Raw genomic sequence first — 17,252 nt, forward strand, 5'->3', positions numbered from 1 at the left:
GTGATCTTTTGGCCACGGTCTTTTAAATTTGAATAGCTGTCAATTATGCTGGTAGATAGCAAATTTAAAGGTTAAGACCATCATAACTGACAGTTATTCAAAATGAAAAGACAGTACTCAAAAGATCACAAAGGTGTTCTATGTTAGTTAAAAAGTGCGTATTGGAATAATGTAGGGCAGATTTGTACCTAGAGAGCTATTTTAATTATTCATATTTACGCACTTCATCAAAACAAGTCAATAGATAAAAGTACTGAAAAATGGCTGAAATTAACAATAATAATACAAATCTCGTTTTTAGCATTGTTTTTGTTCGTAAATTATGATTATTATAATACCTTAAGTCATCAGAAGAACCTGAAACCTATATCAATTGTGATACTACGAAAAAGAGTTACCAAATACTAGTATGTCGTTTTTACTGATTCTTGAAGAGACGAATGTATGCAATTGTGTATGAAAAATTAGAAACCAAGCAATTTTTGATAAAGTATGACAATGAAAAACGCTCACAAATCATCAAAAGGACCCTAAGAGTATCAATTGTGATAGTAGTTAACAGAATTTAAAAAACATGTCACCTTTTACAGAAACGATATTCTAGGTTTTGACACAAAAAAAAAAGATATTATTGGGTGGAGTAGGGGTAAGACTAAGTGCGACTGTATCCGTTTTAAATCACGGAAAAGCGGAGTCATAGGGCTACATGATCATGCCTGGATATATTTAGTATCTTCAGTTTTGATATCCGAAAATGACTTGGACATTCAAACAATCTAGGCTTTTTGACAAAGTGGGGTGCATATACAGGCTTGTGCGGGATAAAAAAGAATCAAAAACACTTTTTATTTGTAAAAGGGAGGTGATAACGTACATGAAACGTGAAGTAACTATAATATACACACTTTTTAGCAACATTTTCTGTAGCTGAATGATGGCAGAGTTTACAAATGAAACAACAAAACTTTTAATTTGTAGCTTAAAATAGTGAAAAATGCATGGCTGGTATGATATTTTCAAAACAAAACAAAAGCAAAAAACAAAAACAAAAACAAAACACAAATTCAAAGATATATAAACACAAATAAAACAAATAAACAAAGCAAAAACAACCCCAAAGTTTGAACGATAAAAAGACGAAAATATTTCCCCGTTCCAATGCCAAGAAAAAGTAACACAATGCGTTCAGTGGCACAGTTCATATTTGAATTGAGCATACATAATGGGAAAATTTTTATATGAAATATTTTGAAATACCAATGTTTCCAAGGTAATATTGGACCATTACAACTGCGTACAAGAAAAGCTTTTTGCTTAAAATAATGAAAGAAACATTCTGCTTCTTGCACTTTATTTCAAAACAGTTAATAGTATTTATTTACACTGACTCCAAGGGGTGTCATCATAGTCACAATGAAATGTCAAGAAGACGTTTTCATAACTTCTTACATGATTTACAGATTTTAATTTCCGGTATAGAAGACCATTTGATTCACCGATACTGTCTCCATACATAAATGGGGATGTTGTAGTCAAATCAATTACCCCGGAACATTTTTTGTACTCAGGTGGATTTGACCCGTATACAAGACAGTACGCATGACATAATCGACCATGAGAATCGTATGCAGAAACGTAGGAACGACTATTATTCAGCTTTGGACTTTTTACACCAACAAACGTAACAGACTCCGATATTGGAAGTCGAGAATCGACGACTGCATAATCTTTGTACTTTCCGCTGTATGACAACCCATCAACTTGTACAAAGACTTTGTCAAACCCCACTTTAGAAGGAATATTTCGGTTTGGGAATGTAGCTTGGTCCCGGTTAGTTTTGGTGTCATTTAAAATCATTGCATACGAATAGACATCTACGCCAGCTTGAATGTCTCCGTGTACAATGACTTTGGAATTAAAGTATAATCCCGGAGGTCGTTTGTGCTTGACAATGACGGGTATGAATACCCATCTCTTGATATCTGGTACCCCATCAATAACAAAAGAGTTTTGAATAGGAGATTCTAATTCAGATTCTGAAGGGCGCCACGTTTTTGGAATTTTCTCTGGGTAGTCTTCGTGACTGAACATTTTAGTAAAATTCATTGAAAAATCGGCAGCTGGTATCGATCTTTTTCCCCTGTTGTTTTTCCTTTTGTCTATAATAGTACTCCTAAAAGATTGAGAAATTCCAAGTGGCTTGTTTTTTGGTTCGTCTTGAAGAGCATTTCTTGCTCTTGCTGAAGTTCTGCGCGATTGTCGGCCAGCTGCGCAAAGACCCGGATTCCAAGTACCACATCTCAGATTCCTTCTGTTTCTACACTCTCTACAAGTCTGGGGACTTCTTGCGCATCTACAAGGTATTGGAAAAATAATTAGGACTATAAACGGTAACGAATTAGTGTTCGTTCTGTATTCATGTGTGTTCTGCTGTTCGTATGGATGTTAAAGTAAGAATCACGTATACAAGTAACAAATATTTAAGAGTTTAAGAATTTAAGATTTTAAAGTGGCATAATGAAACATTTCGCAATACTTTTCATCTGACATTGACAACATTTACTTTTCTATTACCGGTTATAACAGTCTTTCATTTAAGGTAGCTATAGAGTGTGAAGTACTTATAAAAATGTTACAGGTTTGTGTGTGTGTGTGTGTGTATTGTATTCTCTTGAATTATTTTAAAAGAATACGGATAAGTTCTTTACAAATGATAAGCTTTGTCGAATCTAGATATTGCTTAACATTTAGTTTAATATGTGTTTATTTTGCTGATAACACATTTAAGCGTATAGTTCATGCAAACACAAAAGTACTGAACGAAGCAAACAAAATAATGTAATTACGATCAAAGTAGCGGAACACACGTGAATTCATGACACAACATTTCTATGTAGGAACTATTGACAGCATCCATCGAAAGCTCAAATATTCGACCATGACATCGTATTATATAAAGACAACTTAAAAAAAGATTTCTCACTCGAAGCATGTGGCAAATGTTTTTGGAACGAACAATCACTGACAAAATTCAAAGTATCGTTAAAAATCACCATAAATTTCATAGAAACGCCATTTTTACCATATAAGGACCTTGAATATTTAATTATTTGCGAATAAAATAAGTAAATAAGTCTTTTTAGTAGGTACGCCAAGTCTTCACCGAATAATAGGACCGGAATTTGTCAGCGAATATACCTCTTTAACGTTTTGACAAGGTTCTGTTTATTTCATATAACATCGATCATAAGTATCAACGTTTTTCATATTAACAATATCCCCGCGCAGGTCCGGGTGTTAAAAGAATAGGCCTGCAGCAGCGCTAAGCTTGTCGTAAAAGGCGACTAAATAGTGCTCAGAACCCTAGCCGGGGGCTAGGGCGCTCTGCCTACAGAGCAACTGGGATGTGTGCCCCAGATGGTGGAATAGGGTACCCCTGGCGTGGTACATGCTGGGGTTGTCAAGCTATAATACGGATAACCTGACCGCAAACCATAGTGGTGCACCGTTTTGGGAAAGATGCCACGTTCCTCGCACGTTAAATAATCCTACTGTGGTATTCTCCCGGAGTAGGAACCATAGGGCTCCGCCACAGGAGGCTTAATTGTCCGACCCTATCCATCTCTCCCTATTTCCAGTGGCAATCAAAATTTGTCGACCCCATTGTCCTTGTGTCCCATCCCTTTTTCATTTCATCATCATTTTATGTTCATTTTATCATCAATTTCATGTTCATCGTCTGAATATAGCTGAAATATTGCTGATCGGACATTAAACCCCAACAAACAAACAAACAAACAAACATATTAACAATAATACAATTGAAATGATCTAACACCATTTTCCAGCTGCATCAGTAAATAAAAGTATGACAGACACATTAAACAAGATAATATATTTGATTTTATATCCAGTTACAACAACTATAAAAAACATGGACTTTGTTTCTTACACTAAGGAAATGTAATGCCAGTAACAGCCTCAACAGATGTTGACACTATTAATGTAAACTTGTAATTGTGAATTTCGCAAATAGATTCGATCGGGTAGCTACTCAGTTTTCAGTATACACATATGTATGTCTTTTATTAGAGATACAACTATTTGTATATTGCTAGTGTGACATAAAACACTTTTGAAAATGAAGGTTTTCAAGTTACTAATTTCTAGGTCTTGGTTTATAACTCATAACAATACGAGTTAGCAATGTAAAGTGATTGTAATACAAACATCTGACCTGTAATATCTTTGGGTGTATTCGTTGCTGTACCCCTCGATATTTCTTTTATTACTTTCCAGATTTATCATTCTTTCTGAAGGGCGTTGAGATCTTCGAGCCTGGTTATTCCACGGGTAGTCTCTCTCAGGATATGTTTGTTGTCTCCTAAAGTCCTCCCATACACAATCAATGAATGCATGATGAAGGAAGAATATGGGGTCCGCCGGTGCTGTATTTAATCCTGTCATTGAACCACCTACTCTCATATGAACCCTTGGAACAAAATGCCAAAAAAGTTAATGAAAATAAACACATACATACATTCATTTCAAAAGTTTCATTAAAAAAAGGAGTGAACAAATATGGTATCAAACCGATTTTTGCGACTGAAGTTAAAGTAAACCTTATATCCACAGTGCAGGATCCATGATAAAATCAACTAAACTTCACAACACTAGCTCACCCCCTTTTGTATCCGGCTATGACTCTTACGTTCTGAGTTATTACCTCACAATTTTTACTCTCATTGACAAAATACATCGGAACATTCAGGTTTCCATATCGATCCCAAATTTAATATCGGTTTCTGCAATCATAATTACTTACGCATTATGATAATTCTCCAAGCTAAACCTATCTGCAGCCCAGGGCTCTGATATTTGTATATTGGATTGTCTACTCAACACTCTCTGGATGCCGACTGGAGGAATATATGACCCATCTGCACCCGCACTTCTTTCTAAAAAGGCGCCATTAGGTTGCCGCCATCTTGCGAATGGACCATAACTAACAACGCCTTGGCTATCTCCCATGAATGACAGGTCCCAAATGTTGGACTCAAGCTCGTTACGTAGATTGTATTCAAGTCTTGTATCCCAATAAGGCAGCACAACTCTGGAGTCTATTTGCCGAAGGGCTGTTTCAAATCTGTGAGTTCATATTGCATAGTTCAGAGAATATTCTTAAATACAATCGGTACAATCAGAAACAAATTCTTGTACTTTTGAGTATTGGCTTACAGTGATCGAAAAATTTACGAACTGCAATTTTTTTTCAGACATGATAATATCATTTGGTTCGAAACATGAAAGGAAAAAAGAACGGAGATGGTGATACGCAACAAATGCACCATCGTATAACCTAAATCCAAAATAGCGAATACTTTGCCGCGTACTGTGGCAGCAGTTTAGCTTAGTTTCGTAAATTTGGCTAGAATGAAAAATGACATAAATGGAAACTGGTGAATTCTTTTCTGCAAATTTTAGCATGGTTTCTATGATTGTCATATGTGATGTAGGTATCAATTTCCTAGAAATGTTTTACTGCATTCTGTAGGCCTTGGCCTGCTCTATTTACAGTTGTTTGACAATTTTTATATATTTACAGTTGTTTGACATTTTTTATATATTTACAGTTGTTGGACATTTTTTAAGTGATAAAGTATCAAAGTATGAGAACAAAATTAGGCAGTTTTACAATACTGTGGAATGCTGAATTTCCGAGATCACCGAAAGATATTAACTCATCTTTAAGTAAGCTCTGAAAGACCCCGACAAAATAAAATTTTATAGTAACAGAACGATGACAATTCTTTAAAACATTAATGACTAACATCTTCTGAATATGGACAGTTGCAGAAATGGGGTTAAACTAGTTTTATGAGGACAACACCATTCCCCTTTAATGTTAGGTCAAAAATGAACTGAAACAACAAACAACAACTCCATGAAATACCTCAACATACACTATAAAATATAGGCAAAATGAGTCATCTACTTTAAAGAGTAATCAAGGGAACCAAGGCCATTGGGTAATCAAAAGAATGTAATTCAGGCACAAAGACCAGACATGCTCATTTGCTTTTGTTACTTTGTATGTATGATTTTAGTTACTTTATGTTCTTTGTTGTGTATGTCTGTTTTCCATGTCTGGTCTTTGTCCCTGGATTACATTCGTTTGATTACCGTTAAAATCTTGATTCACTTGATTACTCTTTAATAATTAATTGTTATTTCATCAGCGAAAATGTTATTGTATCGGGTGAGAATGCAAATAAGACTTTGATAGTTAGAACAGAAAAAAAAACAAGAAAAACTCTAAGATCTAAAAAAAAACATTGACATGAATTCATATTAAGTTTCCAAGATATGCTTCGGTTACTTCTGGTTGTTAATTGAAAACTGATGACTACATGAAGTAAGATATCGCAATTGTAATTTAAGGGCCAACCAGATTTAATAGAAAAAGTAATGGTTTATTTCTTCAACTATCATTAAAAGTATGGGCAAAAATGTAATGAATGAAAAATCATTCTTTGGTTTCTATGAAAATCGAAAATAACAACAGTTTACGAGGAAAAGGTATACTGGAAGGTACTCTTGACCCCAAAAATCAAATCTTAAACTCTAACAGTTTCTACCTTTAACTCCTGAATAAAAAATATTCATTGCACCGCATTTGGCTTACTCTAGGACAATTTCATATATTGTTCGAGATAAACGAACTATTCTGTACTTCTTATAGTTAATTACTCAGATTTAATGAATTTGAAAAAAGAACAAAAAAATGTTTTCTAGGTTTATGGTCAAATGTTATTTCAAATTTAAGAGTTGGTTTTCTAGTTAAGAGAACTCATGGAAAAGAATATAACAACCGACTGAAACATTAAACAATGAATCAAACGATAAGTCAAGGATTGTGTAATTACTGTTATTTTGGTACTTACAGTAAAAGATATTCCCTATGCCAACCAAGAAAGTTTGGTCCAAAATGTGCATTCTCCAGTGCTGGGCCATCATGTGCAGCGGCTATAGCGTCATATCTATTTGTGGATCCAACCTGTTGGTTAACTATACTAAATCATAACGTTGACACATGAAAAAGGGAAAGGGAGATTTTGATTACATGGTAATGCACGATGTTATATAGTTAAAAGAAATTTGTTATTTTTTGTTCACGACAACTCAACATAAGAAAGGTTTCCGTACCATTCCGATTTATTTCGTTAAACAGATAGTCAATCTAAGATTTTATATCGGATGTAAGTACCAGGCTACATAAAATTCAGACACTGCCAATGGTAAAGTGATTCATGGTGAAGAAAAATCCACCAAACAAACAATGTTTTTTCAGTCTATATGCGCTATACTTTAACAGAACGATAATCATTTCTGCATTCAGATCTGCACTTTTAGAAAATCAACCAAAGGAAATCAAATCAAGAACGATAACTCTTACAAAGTGTACAATCTATATAATTTTTATCTCAAAAGCGCAACTACAAAATGAAAAACTAAGACTGGTTATGTGATCAGTAATTGTTTGGAACAAGAAATAAAACTGAATTCGGTTGGTTTTTGACATGCATGAATCACCTTATGTTTGATTAGAAAGACTGATTTAAAAATGTTGGGAGTTTTAAATGTGAAAGATATTTAAAATGCATGTTCTTTTATGGATTGAGCTATTCAATACATCTAGAATTTTACAATATTGTCCGTCCGCACCTCAATTATTAACTTCATGATGATATTTATGAAAAGAAATTGTTACCAAAGAATATTCTTGGAATCTAAATTGTTCGAATTCCCAAGTCACTCTCAAATATCACTAAATATATATAGCTATCATCATGTAGCCCAATGCCTACGATTTGTATTGTCAAGAAAATTGCGGTCACACTTTTTAGCTTTTAGATTAATGTATAATATGTACCCTTACCATTGCTTAAACACAAGAGTTTTTGAGTTTCAGATTTTTTAAAATGGTCTTAATCGACAAGAACTACCATAATTGATATTATTAGGACTCTTTTCATTTAAAAATTGCTGAAACGGAATAATCGATTTTCTATTTAAAGTCATATCAGCTACACTCTACGTTATTGCACTTCGAAAATGTCTCAAATTTGGCATTTTCCAGAAACTAATATTTAAAAAGAAATTCATTCAAGAATTTTCCAAGAAAAATTGAAAGTATTGCGCCTGTCCCTGTATTCAGCAATGACCGATCTGAAAGCTACGGTTCAAATATTCGATGTTGTGCACTTTATGTAAAATTAACATGTGTATAAATTTTACCATGATTTGTCTACCTTGAAAGCTCAATCGACAGGTTTGACTGCATTCATAATTTTTTGCTTTGCTTTATCTGCATATATGCAAATGTGTGACTTCTCAAAACTTGAAAATGTCATTTGAGGAAATCAATATTACGCACCCTTGTTGTTTTTAATCTCTGAACAGCTGTTATAAACCGTCGACGTTGCGCATTAGACAGCGTTCGAATTTCCTGCCTTGTGCCATGTAACAAAGAACCGGTTTGTCGCTTTAGGCGACTATGGTACTCAAGACTTTTGTTTTTTCTGTAAAGTGATTTAAACCAATTAATGACTTCTGGGTCATTTGACATCTTTTGATAGTAACGGTCTCTCCATGTTATTGCAAGATACTTGTTTACACATGTGTAAATGATCATAGCACCAGGTTCATCTTTGGAAGCAGACAATTCTCTATTGAAACAATTGCAGAGTAGCTGTGGCATTGGTTGTTCAGTTATCAAAGCAACAGATATCGTTACCAGGGATATAAGTAACGTATAAATAAAGGCCACCATCTTCGTAACACCCCTGAAAAAAATCTTATGGAATAACCTTTTTCTTTAAATCAAATTTAAATAATAATTTTTATTATATCCTTATAATGACGAAAGGCTGTTGATATTATGTTTAAACTTTTCCTCGGTATCTATCTAAAAAAACATAAAACTTAAACAGTTTGTCGTTTCGTGTCGTGTCATAATGCAGTTATACTTACATGATATTAACTCTGAGAGATCCTTACTCTTTGAATGTTCCAGACCCGCTTTGATTCCCCTCGATTTAAAAACTTACATTGATGACCAAATGGCGACTTAATTTGCTATGACTTCTGATTATTAGAAGTAGACTAATTGGACACTTGCTTTGTATTCGTCCGAAACGTCGTCGTCTAACCCGGAAATGTATTCCGGGTATAATCTTAAAGCTATATAGTATACACGAAATATTCATGTTATCCTGGATATTTCCAGTTGTTTCCGCCTCAATTAATTTCCGAAGAGTGGATGAAATCGTCTAATTTATTTTAAGATGGGTTAATTGAACAAAAACACGGTTCTGACTTAATTGCTACTTCAATGAAAGTATTTAAAATATTCTAGATTTCGCGTTGGCATTAATCGCTGTTTTTTTAATTATCGAGTGTTGTAAGAATTTTCAAATCACGTATCTCGATGCACAAACATACCTTAAACATTATACAAAATCCTGTTCACAGGCTTGGTACCAGTTTAAATCTGCCGTTCTTCCTTGAAGCAAGACACGAACAAATGTATGTTTGAGGTAAGTCATTAAGGTTATTCATATACTGAACATTTACTTTTTATGTCAGTGTAGTTGAAGCAAAGATAATTATTCTTTGGTTTCGGTTACATTTGTTTCTGAGGCAAAGTTTACAAAATATTGCAAATTATTTGAGTAACATTATGACACTAGTCGATCGGTTCTGTCTCTGGTAATATTTTGGTGTATTATCTTCTACAAATTATTTCATAAAATCATAATTGATAAAAACTTTCCACATACAAAAATACATATAGTATGCTTTTTAAAACAAAATTCATCCGCAAAATTAACGAGACACTCGTTAAAATGACAAACACTGAAATATATATACAACTTCTTTAACCATGAACATGATTACATATTCACACAATAGGCTAAAACTACTTGCACTAGACTTGATATATCAATAAATTCCTTATGATCACAAACGAATGTTAAATGTTTAAAACCACTTTGTCAACATACTTATCAAGAGTTTTCAGAATCATACATTATATATGGTTTGAAAACAGGAAATAAAAATGTCTTCTTTTATAAAAAAAAATAGGTTTTTTAAGTAAAACTTCTTAACATGTGATAAAAGTAGCGCTAAATTTAAAGTTCAAAGGTTTTAAGGAAGTTCAAATAAGCAACACAATTAAAAGCTGAAGCATACCATTTCGACAACTTTTCAGTAATACGAACTTTAAGAAATTAAATATAATATATTGTAGAGTAAGGAATAACACATTGTATCTAGTAAAGAATGATTTTACACAAAATGTGTTATTTGACTGTGGAATACTCTGTTCTTTTGAATCGACGAAGAAGTCACTTGACTCATAATGGAGAAAAATGAAAAATGAAACATTATATCAAAATGATCGTGTTGAGATTTTGAATATAATTATTTTTTTCCCTTAAGAACTCAGAATGGATGCCCAATGTAAGATAACTTAAGAGCAATGTATGTGATATTGACAGCCAAATGTATAAAAAAGGGTTTAATTTAAATACGTTTACTTATCTAGACCGAGCCAAACATATAAAAAACGTCGAGTTTATTTAAATAGTGTTATTGGCCTAGACCAAGTCAAACGTATAAAAATAAAATACCTCCTTGAATATTTGGGCTTGCGCAATATGTTAAGAAAAAATATGTTAATTTACGACCATCTGTTCCTTACAAAAACATTACATTGTAATGAAAGAGATTAATCTTTCTTTTCCAGAGAATAATTAAGCTGAATTGGTTTTTTTTTAAACAATATGATTAACCCATGAATAGGAATATTAAATCAGTAATATTGCTAATAGCAAAATGTAATGCGGAAATAAGTGAAACTTACATTGCCAATTTGGACAAAAATGTGCAAACAACTTAATGATAAGAATTAACCAATGTAATAATATAATAAGATTATAAACATGAACAATCATTAAGTTTATATTGCAATGAATTTAGAATAATTTACAAATTGAAACAAAAGTTTAGGCAAATACATATGTATTTAGTACATTCATTATAATATATTTACTTCTAGCAAATGTTGTCGATTTTAATGGCTTTAACCGTGTAAAGTTATCGATTTAAACATTGTTTAAGCAACAATAATTGTTTTGCCGGGTGTTTCTAGAAACGCTTACCCTACCGGTGCATCTGGTCCATGCTCCCAGTTTTTAGTGAAGTCCGAGTTGCTCATTTGCTTTTGTTACTTTGTGTGTATGGTTTTAGTTACTTTGTGTTCTTTGTTGTGTATGTCTGTTTTCCATGTCTGGTCTTTGTCTCTGGATTACATTCTATTGATTACCGCTATAGCCTTGGTTCCCTTGATTACTCTCTAATAAATTATTACCAACCCTACCAAACAACGCATTATTACTTTACCAACATACATAAAAAGACATATGACTTCCAGCCTAAAACAAAAAGTAAACGTAACATAAAAATAGGAGATGCGGTATGAAAGCCAATGACGCTGTCATCAACCAAATACAATGTAACAAACATTTACACTTAAAGGTATAGATATAGAAAATATTCATGACTTCACAAGGATCGCCCCTTTTTGGGGAGAACAATCTGTCATAAAAAGAAGGTCTGTGGCAATGGGATTGAATGAGATTTTTTCCATTTTAATATAATTTGAAAGATATTTGATTTCCTCACATTATGCCAGTTCTTTATTTTGCTGTTCAAAATCTTTTCACAGCACTATGAACAGTGGTGGGGAGTATGGTCAAAATTTAGCACATTTTTACATTTTATGTAAATAAGCCATGGAAATGGCCATAAAATGCCACATAACCCTACATAAAGCTAGCTGTACATTGACCAGTCAATGAAGTGAAACTATTCATAAAAGACGAAAATCTATCTTATCTACAGAAAAAGCGTAAAACGAATAATAATGAACATAAAAAACTGGACTACAGGTTCATTACTTGGGACAGGTACATAAAGTATGTGGGAAGGATTAAACGTGTTTGTGAGTGCTCAACCCTCCCTTAACCTGACTGAATTTATCGTCCTTTTCCCCAAATGTAAATAAGACATTCGGTCCAGATATGAATACAATAAAAAGTCCCGAAAAAAAAGATCTACAGCATCTCTGAGAAACAAAATATACAATATTTTCATCATGTACTGGAAAAGTGTATTATACCAGGTTGATAGAATTAAATAGATATATTCACTTTTAATTTACAAGATATAAAGAAATGTTGATTATCAGAAATATATTCTATTCAAATTTAATTCAAAGTAATATAGAAATAATTTTTTCCACGATTTCAAATATTTCAACTATCAAACTATCACACACAATGGTGGCATGACTATGTGTAGTCTCAATCAAAACCACAGCATAGCAGGGCCAGATATAAAATTATATATTCACAATTGTTTTAAATTTCAACTTAAATAAAGCATCAACTGACGTCAGGAAAGATCAACCAAGTCTTGAAGTCTTCCTTTGTACACAAAAAAACACACACACAAAATAAATCAATAGGAAATGCTACAATTCATGATCTTTTTATTATAAATCTATATTAATCCAGAAATTGTTTCCAGAACGCGATCACAATAAGGTTATTTCCCTTGTACAATATTTAGCTGCAAGAAATATCTTATTAGATCTTTTTCGTGATGCATTTTATTTCATATTCATCAATTTAAACACTTCCATAGAAAAACGTTCATATTAATGATTTCAAAATTCAATATTGCATTCGTATTGGAGAAGTTCAAACAAGTTTACAGTTTTTTTTAATAAAAATCCAGTATTGGTTTTAATTGAGTAAAAACGAAATAAACAAATGACTGAAATGGACTAATTTTTTTTGTCTGATCGTAGTATATAGAAATATTGATGCCGATTTATATTACTTCATTTACTGATACTGTAAAGATTTCAACTTCCGTTGCATTCAATACAGAAAAATATAACTAATAAATCAGTTAAGAATACGGATGAAATATTCCATCTTAAATTAATGATTAAGAACATTGGTTAGTCATTTTGAATTTTTCAAAACAAACATTGGATACTGTTGACTGTCTTAAAATAGCAAATGAAAACTGATACATTTCGGTCTTGAATGACGCAATTTGACGTCACTGAAGTTTAAAATGTTCCAGTGTGTTCCGTGTAATAGCTAATTAATCATTTTTGACAACAACAAACAGCTGATATCAAATCAAAACGTACTGGTTCCCCAAAACGTCAAGTATTGCCATCGGCAGCCAATTTGACGTCTGAAACGATTTATTTTTGTCACCTTTCCCCTTATACTGAATATTATTCTAGTGACATGTTCTGTTAACATGCTTGACCTGGCCAGGGCATGTCAGCAGTTGCAAAGGAAATTCATTGATTTTTTTTTCAATTAAAGCTATAACGTCATTTATAATTATATAGGAAATATTTCTAATTTATGAACTGTGTATACGAAATAATCTAATTACACTTATGAACTGTGTATACGAAATAATCTAATTACACTTATAAACTGCGGTTCTACTTCTTAAAACTGACCAAAACCATGTTATTTCGTATAAACTGATAAAGCACTAAAAATATTCCTTATTATTCAACTTCTAAAAGCATTGATTTGTAATCAAAACATTTGTTTGTTTAGGATTATTTGAATTGCGGATCGCGGACCAATGGACGCTAATGACAAAACAGCATCAAACCCAAATAACCTAACTTGCCCCAAGATGGGTAGCTATTCCAAATCACAATGAATTATCAAAGAACATTTAGAGTCATGCATAATATTTATTTTTAAAAAAATTATAATGTGTTCAAATCTATTATGTTAGTTGGAAATCAATGAGTTTTGCTTCATGCTGAAGTGCCAATTGGTTTCATGTATAACATCTTTTTATTGGTTATGGTTAATAAGTAAATTGCTGCAAAAGACATAAAAGACTTATTTGTAAACAAACGTATTATGGAGAAAAAAAAACCAAACAAACAATACAAAAAGACTCTAAAACAATATATTAATTATGGTGTTTGTTTTCTTGATTTAATCCTTAACAGATTGTGGGCATCGTTCTCTTCATTCTAATCATGTTCTTCGGGTTTGGTTCTTGGTTTTACTTTTATGTATTGTTAATTTGATTTTTTTAAGTTGTCCCAGGCTAATGCCTGAAAGTTTAGCACGTTTTTAAGGCATGCTAGCCTTTTTTGAAAAGCTTTAAAGACTGTAACCAATATTAAGGTATATATAATTGATAATTTTTCCGAAAATTGAGTGTTGTTAAAATAATAATTTCCAATATGATATCAGTCACGCAAACTAATTCAAACTCTTCAAACTAACTCTTCAAAGTTATTTGTTATACTTCCGATATCAAGGAACTTGCTCTTAATTAAATTAAAAGTCAACTGAAGTAAATAAAGTCGGTACACAGTTTATATTGCATTCGTAGCATTCAGGGATTACAGTTTTACAAGGCTGCTTACTCAAGTATGTTTATCTTGTTTGTTCCATATTAACACTGTTTTGCTATGGTTCTCTTTTGAAAGGTTTAATAACATTAATCTCATTTCTCTTTTAACAAGTTTGCACCCACTACGGTGATATTTCCGTTTGAAAGACACACACAATAATAAAATAAATCATTTTATGCTAATGCCGAAAAAAAATATTTAATACTTTTGCCACATTGACATGTGTCACCAGCGCCGAAGGAACGATTAAGGCCACATACAAAAAATATTTCGAAAATAAAACAAAATAGTGATTATTTACGAACAACTAAATGTCATCCATGTGGCACGCTGCAACTTGTCCTTAAAGATGTATGGTATTACTCTATCACACTAAACGTGCATTTATAAAAGAACTATAATTTATCCCCTTCCAAAACAAAACCAAACAAAAAAAAAAAAAACAAACAAAAAGACAAAAAAAAAAAAAAACAAAAAAAAAAAGAACCACTAAAAATTGTCTCATTCACATAGACAAGTATTACAAAGACAGTTAAGGATCACCTTTTGTAAGCGGATGGAACATGTTTTGGAAGCTCTGAACACTCTTCCACCTATATATCCAAGTACAACTGGACTAAATCAAACCCAACAATGAAAACAAACGGTTTTGTTGAAAAAGATATTCTGTTTACTGAACAAAATACTCTATGCCTTCTAGGTATACGAACTCAACCTTCTTTTTTTAGGGTTCAAGGGTTTTGCATTATGACATCATAATGTTACCAAAAGAATATAAACCATGGAATACCAACAATCAATTGTCTCGCCTTCGACGCGAATGGTATGTATTCCCCTATAGTTAATGCTATACAGGCGATGGTCCGACCGAGAATAATTATTAAAATCATATCTCAATTATTATGAGACAATGGATGAAAGTTTTGATATTTAGATGCCAGAGATGTCAGTCTGACATCTAACATTTACATAACATTAAGATCGTTTTCTTTGTTAACAACCTTGCTTTGAAATTCACAGCTATTCTGGGTTTTTTTCCGGACATGATAGATATTCTGGAATGTTCATTTTTGTTTAAGGAAATGTGTTTTTGCTCAATATATATATGAGATTCAAAGTGATTTTGGAAGAAACATTACTTATCAGCATTATTTTCTTGCGAAAATATCTACCCAAAAGAACTTGAGATAAAGAATACTACAGACACTGTGAAGTCAGCCTTATATCTTGACCTACACTTAGAAATCGATGATAAAGGAAAATTATTGACCAAACTTTACGACCAACGTGATGACTTTTCATTCAGAATTGTCAACTTTCCTTTCATCTGTGGCAACATCCCTTCGGCTCCTGCGTATGGAGTGTTCATATCACAACTCAAACGTTATGCCAGAGCTTGCCGAAACTACGCAGACTTTTTGTATCGCGCTAGGACTCTAACAAATAGGCTTCTGGAACAGGGTTATGTTGCTACAAGATTGAAGTCAGCACTACAGAAGTTTTATGGTCGTCATCATGAACTCGTGGATCGTTATGGTGTATCTATCAGCACCATAAAAACTGATTTTTTTCAATAGGTCATAGTTTTTCTTTCCTCGTTTGTCTACCCCGGACTTGACTTTTTTATGAACAACTCGGTGGGTGTTTCTAGAAAAGCAGAGGACGCTTACCCTACCGGTGCACCTGGTCCATGCTCCCAGTTTTTAGTGGAGTCCGAGTTGCTAATTTACTTTTGTTACTTTGTATGTATGATTTTAGTTACTTTATGTTCTTTGCTATGTATGTCTGTTTTCCATGTCTGGTCTTTGTCCCTGGATTACATTCTTTTGATTACCGCTATAACCTTGGTTCCCTTGATTACTCTTGAATTCATATTAATCTTGTTAATATAGCTCTGTATACAATACTTACATCTCCATTAATTAAAGACTTTTACAGTTGCTATTTTATTATGTTTAAAGTAATTGAAATACACAACCTGCTATGTAGTCGTCGAAGGCGTACTCAATTCTACAAATATCATAATAAATAACTTTTTACGTCTAGAGAAACCCCTCGTTTTTGGAGGGAGATGCATTTTACAATATATCATAACGATATGGGCTAGGATTCACCCCTATGGGCTAAAATTACGCATAAAGAAGAAAACTTCGTGCCTTTAAATTAGTGCTACGCAAGTATAAGACAACTAATAGCTGTAATTGATTTACTGGATACATTACTTTTCTTTCTATATTATACCTGACTTTGGTAAAGATTTGTTTTTCAAAGAGCAGATGACATCGGCCCTACCGGTGCACATTACCTACACTAGCATTTTGTTCTGAAAATACTATTTAAAAAGCAGCATTTTAAATTTCAATAATTCTCTACAAGTTATTAATTTATCCAACATTCCCATTTTCATTAGACACTCTTTTATATTCTTATAGATACTTGTATCCAATTTTAGTGACACATTGAGTGTATACATCGTTTTTTCAAACGTATGAGTTACGAAAACAATTTCTTACCTCTGATCCAATATCCACACCCTCTGGCGTGGAAAAGTGGATATGTTTACCTTAGGTATTCGTTTTATAATGTACAATTATGTTAAATAAGTATAAAGCGGTAATCTCCTTAGGCGTTATTGAAATATGTTACATAAGAAGAGTTTTGTGTGAAAATTATATCATTTTGTGAAGTATCTAAGAAAATCCTT

At 32.7% G+C, this 17,252-nt stretch overlaps 1 protein-coding gene across 4 annotated transcripts; it reads right to left on the reverse strand.

Annotated features, from left to right (window-relative positions):
* Nucleotides 1–1,334: 1,334 nt before the first annotated feature.
* Nucleotides 1,335–17,139, reverse strand: LOC148614781 (uncharacterized). 4 transcript variants are annotated; one of them, XM_088589144.1, is made up of 8 exons: nucleotides 17,062–17,091; nucleotides 16,527–16,558; nucleotides 9,505–9,565; nucleotides 8,438–8,846; nucleotides 6,945–7,057; nucleotides 4,826–5,146; nucleotides 4,238–4,492; nucleotides 1,335–2,353 (listed from the first exon to the last, which is right to left on the reverse strand). In XM_088589144.1, exons 4-8 carry the CDS (start codon nucleotides 8,831–8,833, stop codon nucleotides 1,375–1,377), a joined length of 2,064 nt encoding a protein of 687 aa, XP_088445270.1. In that variant the 5' UTR covers nucleotides 8,834–8,846; nucleotides 9,505–9,565; nucleotides 16,527–16,558; nucleotides 17,062–17,091; the 3' UTR covers nucleotides 1,335–1,374. The 4 variants fall into 4 exon arrangements, with proteins under 4 accessions (XP_088445270.1, XP_088445269.1, XP_088445271.1 ...); XM_088589143.1 differs by lacking the exon at nucleotides 9,505–9,565 and having other exon boundaries at nucleotides 17,062–17,123; XM_088589145.1 differs by lacking the exons at nucleotides 9,505–9,565; nucleotides 16,527–16,558 and having other exon boundaries at nucleotides 17,062–17,139.
* Between the last annotated feature and the right edge of the window lie 113 nt (nucleotides 17,140–17,252).

This window comes from Perna viridis, chromosome 6, assembly GCF_037379345.1.
Source record: "Perna viridis isolate PV_CMFRI_1.1 ecotype Kerala chromosome 6, ASM3737934v1, whole genome shotgun sequence".
NCBI lineage: Eukaryota > Metazoa > Mollusca > Bivalvia > Mytilida > Mytilidae > Perna > Perna viridis.

Coding starts and splice junctions, on each gene's coding strand:
- LOC148614781 (XM_088589142.1), bottom strand. Junction 7,058..8,437: donor AGAGATTAAAAACAACAAGG/GTGCGTAATATT, acceptor GTTAACCAACAG/GTTGGATCCACAAATAGATA. Junction 4,493..4,825: donor TTGGAGAATTATCATAATGC/GTAAGTAATTAT, acceptor TTTTGTTCCAAG/GGTTCATATGAGAGTAGGTG.